At 51.0% G+C, this 5,981-nt stretch overlaps 1 protein-coding gene across 1 annotated transcript in view; it reads left to right on the top strand.

The window, feature by feature from the left end:
• Positions 1-5,671, top strand: part of LOC104513919 (hexokinase-1-like) — a gene marked incomplete at its 5' end in the record, with an annotated part of 8,068 nt that extends 2,397 nt beyond the window's left edge. The window contains 4 exons of the mRNA XM_010157422.1: positions 8-107; positions 2,371-2,554; positions 4,561-4,716; positions 5,425-5,671. Coding sequence (XP_010155724.1) covers positions 8-107; positions 2,371-2,554; positions 4,561-4,716; positions 5,425-5,662 — 678 coding nt within the window. The remainder of the gene's footprint in view (positions 1-7; positions 108-2,370; positions 2,555-4,560; positions 4,717-5,424) is intronic.
• Positions 5,672-5,981: the final 310 nt, after the last annotated feature.

Here is a 5,981-nt window from a genome sequence, read left to right as displayed (position 1 = left end):
TCCGAAGGAGTTTGACTTGGATGTAGTGGCCGTGGTGAATGATACAGTGGGCACAATGATGACTTGTGCTTATGAAGACCCAAACTGTGAAATCGGACTCATTGTGGGTATGTGTTACAGCTGCTTTTTTTTATTTGGCACTTGTTTATTAAACAGCACGTCGACACGTCTGTCTGTGTTTCGGTGGAGACATCCCTGTGGTCAAAATACAACTAGGGTGTCCAGGAATGAAAGATTCTGAAATTAGCAGCTATCCCTTCCGGAGCAAGCTGCGTGAAGGAATTAGGAGCAAAATTCCACAGCCAGCTTCGTTCTGTGCATGGTCGGTTGAGATAAGCACAGGGTGTAATGCTGAGCAAGTCCTGCCTGTGCTAACGGGGAGGGCACTGTGCTGGTTGGCAAGCAAGCAAACACGGGCTCCGGTAGCCTCACCAGCTCCTGGGGTACCTCTTAGTTTAGCCCGTAAGAGTTTCCCTGCCAAGGCGTTCGGGGAGCCCACAGCTTCCCTCGAGCATGTGGTCTCTCAGAATAAACTTGTAAAGCACAGCCCCAATTCCCAAATGGCATATGAGGGAAAGCTCTGACAGGCAAAGTGCAGCGACTGACAGCTCCCTTCCCAGCCGTGAGACAGCTGAAAGAATTCCACAGGCCAACTGCCGATGCCTTTGCAAATGCCACGCTTGGGGTGCCTGAGGCACAGGGCGGCGTGAATTCCCAAAGCTCTCTGGAGAAACGAATTTTCAGTGGGAGAGAAGGGGACGAGGCACCTGCAGGCTTGAAGAACACTTTCAGTTGTGAGGTGGCTTGTAGGAAAATAAACCGCCAGCGATTTCTTCTCCCGACAGTTGGAAAATGTCCAGGGTGAGTCAGCGCGGTGCAGTGTGGGTAGGAAACGGTGTCTGCGCAGCTCCGTGGGTGGTGTTTTCAGGGACAGAGTACACTGCAGGAAGGACAGCGTGCCCTTGGGGTGCTGAGAGCATCCTCCGAGGACCCTCTGCTGCAGCCCTGCCAGATACGTTCTCCAGCCAGCGCGGGGTGCGGAGCAGGGGGTTGGAGGTGGCCTGGGGGATAATGAGAGCGAAAGCCCTGGGGCTCTGATAGCTCCCTCTGCCTGAATTGCCCTGGGTGCTTGCGAAGGAGCCTGCATGAGCCAGCGGTCAGCCTGCTCTCCCCAGGGCAGGGAGGTGGGTTCTGCTGGAACAGAGTTTCCTGCTGTTGCTTGGCAGGGAAAAACTCTTGCAACGGGAAGTTTATGTCACACTGGTGCCCTCTCTCTACCCAGTGTCACCTCTCCTGCCCAGGAGAGATGATGCTTTGAGTCTCCACGGCTGAATACTTTGGAAACTGCCGCTGACTCTACTTCTAAGTTGCTGGCAACAGGAGATCATCTAGAAGTCCAAGAGCCTGTATTTCATAGGTACCCATGTATTCAGGCAGCCCTTACTCAGCTTGTTCTGGGCGACAAGACCCGGCACTGGGAGGCTGGGCAGTGCTGCTGGTCCACAGCTGGGTTTGGTCTGGCTTGGTCCTTCAAACCAGGTCCCAACCCTGTCTGCAAGACCAAACTTTCCCCCAAGCTGTGGCTGTGGCTCAGCTCTCCTGCAGCAGGGAGTACTGTGGGAGGATCTATTTTTGCTCAGACTTTATTGATATAGTGCTGTCGAAAAGTTGCAGAGGAAAACAGGCTTGCCAATATAATTGATGCAGAATCCGTGATGCAGGGTTAAACGAGAGTTTGGTAGGCAACTTGTGTGCCAAGTAACAGCAAAAGCTGCCTCTGTTTGCTAATAAAGCTTTGCCTCCTAAGGGCCTCTGTGTACGTGGAGCACTTTTAATTGCCACGCTCCTTAGGATCCCCCGTAAGCAGAGGCAGATGCAGCATCATTTCAACATGGAAATAACCTTCCTGCCAGAGAAATATTTAAGTAATTTCAATCAGAAAAAAACCCCAACCAAACAAGCAAGAACTAAAAAATACCCTGCAATTAACTGGTAAAACCCCCGGGGTTTTCTTTGCTTGATGCCTCAGAACTTGCTGAAGTTTTCCCTTTGGTGAATTTTCCCCTGAATTCTGTGGGACCGTGGGCTTTGTGGAAGCCTGTAGCACGGGACCCTCAGCCCAGCTGAGCCTCTTCTCCCCTGAGCTGCCTTGTGCGGTGCACCACAGCAGCAATATTCTCCCTCAATTCAGGATTTTGGAAGAGTGTTTTTTGGGTTTTTTTTTTGTGGCATTTCAAATTATGACTTGACTTCATCATTCAGAAAAAACACATTCAAGATGCCCCAGAATGGTTTTGTCAGGGCTGTTGTGTTTGTTCTAGTGTTGTTTTGCTCCAAAGAAAGAGTAATTTCAGTATTTGCTTCTTCCAGGAACTGGCAGCAATGCCTGCTACATGGAAGAGATGAGGAACATAGAGATGGTGGATGGTGAGCAAGGCCGGATGTGCGTGAACACTGAGTGGGGAGCGTTTGGGGATAACGGATGCCTGGATGACATCAGGACAATATATGACAAAGCAGTTGATGACTATTCACTAAATGCTGGAAAGCAAAGGTACTGTGCGATAAATGGTGTGCTCAGTATAAGCCAGGCTGTCGTAAATGCTTTTAAGAGAGATTTGGATTTCTCCCAGTCAGAGAAGGGGGAGATCGTGTTGAAAATGACTGCAGCCCTGCTATCCTGTGGGGTCTCCCTCCTCTGTGCTTTTCCTGGTCGCTGCTTTTTGCTGCCATGGGACTGCGGCAGGGTTCTTGGTGAGAACTTCAAGAGTCTTGACCTTACTGAGAGACCCTTTTCTCATCCCGTGTTGTACTGAGGGGGTTAAGATGGCTTGTCGTTCTTTTGCTCTTGGTCTCAGTTTAATTTCTTTCAGCTGAACTCTTTGTGGAGGGCTCTGCCTTTAGAAATCCTCAGACTCAACCAGCCAGTGTGGTTGGAGCTGCTCACTGTAAAGCAGTCAGGAGCTTTCTAGCAGTTGCGGCTGGGTCTTATTTCAGGAGATTTCATGTTACAGGACCTGCCTTTCTTGGCCCTGGAGGTGGGACCCCATTTGGGGGATCCAGCTCTTCTTTGGCCTAGTGCTACCCTTCCCCCTTCAAGAAAGGGCTGACAAGCAGATGTATCCAGCGCATAATATCTCTGCAGCAAGGTTTTGATGCCAGGAGCTATTAAAAAGATTTTGTGGCTAGAGTAAATGTGCCTGGAAACGCGGGGGGTGCAGACAAGTTGGCAGGTCCCTTGGGAAGCCCTGTAGAGGTTGGGGCTCAAACAGACCCAGGGGGGCAGACGCTGAGTGAGCCTGGTGCAGCGGCAGAGTTGGCATGGAATAAGCAGCCAAAGGCAGTAGCAGACACTGCCAGGGGGAATAATTTATTCCAGGGAGACTTAGGCACTCAAGAGGGAGGACACTTGCTCGGTACAAGCCTGAGAGCGCTCACAGTATTAAATGGATTACGTGGTTGGCTTCCAGCAGGATGGTGCACTGAGCTTTGCTCAATCCAGGGCAGAAACCCTGCTTCAGGATGTGAAATAAAGGATCTATCACTGAATGCGCTTTTCAGTAAATGGGGAAGTGTTCGGTTCTCATCAGTAAGGGCAAAGCTCAGTCACAGACTCCAGAATGCTCTGTTCAAACCAGAGTGATGCTGGAGGGGGAGGAGAGTGAAGCAGATGCCTGCTTTCCTCAGCCCAGGGTTGCCCTGTACTGGTGCCAAGCATCGCTCCTGGACCGCTCCTTGTCCTATGCCAGGAGAGGTCTGCAGGTGGAAGATATTCCCTCATTGTCCTGGGGACAGGCCTGCAAATGGGAAACTCGGGTCCTGTGTGCAAAGTGGGGGGCAAGAGGGGTTAAGACAGCTTGGTTCTTCCCTGTGGCTTTTGAGTTTTGGTTCCCTACTGGAAACCAGGTGCTGGAATTAACCAAAACCCAACCCTGGTCCCCCCAGCTTGCTAGTTTCCAGGTCAGTGATCCTGGGAATGTGCTGGACATACCTTTTCACATCTTTTATCTTGGACAGGGTGTTTTGCAGCACAGGGCTCCCTTAAAAACACTGCGCTAGCAGTGACTGTTTTGTGGTTTTCCTGTAATTTTGCTGCACAAAGCCACCGAGCTTTTTCTATTGGTCTTAGCTGTGCTTCAGGAGGGCTCCCAGATGCTCTGCAGGGGATGTGCTTTCCATGGGGTCCGCTCAGGGCTGTCACTGAGGGGTGCATGGCAAATTTGGCTTTTGTCTGGGCACCGTTCTCCCCTCTGGTGACAGCTTTTCATTTCTTCCGTCTGGGAGTAATACCAGCAGTCATTAACAACAACCCGGCTTGGGGGTAAATGGTAGCGAGGAGTAGATGAGGTGTCTTTAGATGGGTTCACAACGTGTCCCGCTGCCTTCATGCTTTTTCTTGCCCAATTTTTCTAGTAAATGGCTCTTCTGTGTTAACTGTTTTGCGTATTTCACGGTCCCAGTGTGCGTGGGCAGGACAGGGGGCTGTGAAGGCAGCTGTGACGCCGCCTTCGCCGATGCGAGCGGCGTCCCTCTGAGCTGCCCTGCTGCCTTTCATTGCAGGTACGAGAAAATGATCAGTGGGATGTACCTGGGGGAGATCGTCCGCAACATTCTCATCGACTTCACCAAACGGGGGTTCCTGTTCCGAGGCCAGATTTCGGAGACGCTGAAGACCAGGCATATCTTTGAAACCAAGTTCCTCTCTCAGATTGAGAGGTAAGAGGGCTGCAGGGGAGGCTGTTCAGGGTGAAATAGTGGGGTAACGCTCATCTGGTGGCACTGCTGGAGGGGTGGGACAGCAGGAGAGCATTGCTTGGTTCTCCAGAGAGAATTTTGGTTGGAGTAAGAGCCTGTGTATGTGCAGCAGGACTTTTTCCAACATCTTCAGAATTTCTAGCTATGTTCACTGCTAAATCATGGGAAGGGCTGTCAAGGATTCCCTTCCTGTATCCTTCTATTTGCTTGCTTGGAAAACAAGCCGTTTTCCTGTGCCTCTTGTGTGTGTTCTCTAGAACTGAATGAACACTAGCTGAGTGACTACTTAGTGACTGGATATTTTTGTGTCTTTATTACTCAGCCTCTGTATTTTAAAGTAATCTCAGAGCCTGTTGAGTCTTTATGGGGGGAAAAAACACAAGTTGGTCATTAAAAATATTTTGCTGAAATGCCCTTTGGTAAGAAGAGAGAAGGGGAGGCAATGCAGAACTGGACTTGGAGCCTCCCTTGCTGCTTGCGCCCCTCTCCTGCCCTGCAGCGTGGTGCTGTTGTGAATGAACTGGCATTCCCTGGGGTCTCTTGCCCTGGCAGGAAGGGCTGCTGCCTGGTGTGGGTGCATGGATGCAGCCATCAGTGCCATGGGGTTTGTGACAGTGGCCTGATTGAGGGAACCCTGTTATTTAACGCTGTGCTCTTCTGCTTCTGCAGTGACAGGCTGGCCTTGCTGCAGGTGCGAGCCATCCTCCAGCAGCTTGGGCTCAACAGCACCTGCGACGACAGTATCATTGTCAAGACGGTGTGCGGCGCAGTGTCGAGGCGAGCAGCTCAGTTGTGCGGCGCTGGAATGGCTGCGGTTGTAGATAAAATTAGGGAGAACAGAGGGTTAGAGCACCTGGAGATAACAGTTGGTGTGGATGGGACTCTCTACAAACTACATCCACAGTGAGTATTCACCTTCTCAGCATTTGTTTGTGTGTTGCTTTTACATCCTGATGCACCGAAGTGGTGTCTCTTACTTGCTAGGATAAGAGCCAGGGAAAAGAAATCTTAATCAGAGGTGGTCAGGGCTTTCTAAAGGGCAACGAGGGGATCAAGAAGGACTTGTGAAGGATTCTTGGGGTGGTGACAGACTGAAGGGGACGCAGCTTGCCGAACAAGTTGGAAGCCATGCAGCAAGGGAATGATGTCTTGGCTGTGCAAAGACCAGTACGGAGCAGGGCTGAAATGCCTGCTGCCTCTTTGGAGGGTTGTCGTGGTTTAACTCC

This window comes from Eurypyga helias, unplaced genomic scaffold (assembly GCF_000690775.1).
Source record: "Eurypyga helias isolate BGI_N326 unplaced genomic scaffold, ASM69077v1 scaffold6788, whole genome shotgun sequence".
Lineage (NCBI taxonomy): Eukaryota > Metazoa > Chordata > Aves > Eurypygiformes > Eurypygidae > Eurypyga > Eurypyga helias.
The sequence above is the reverse complement of the archived record's forward strand: the minus strand, read 5'-3'. Positions and strand labels throughout refer to the sequence as shown.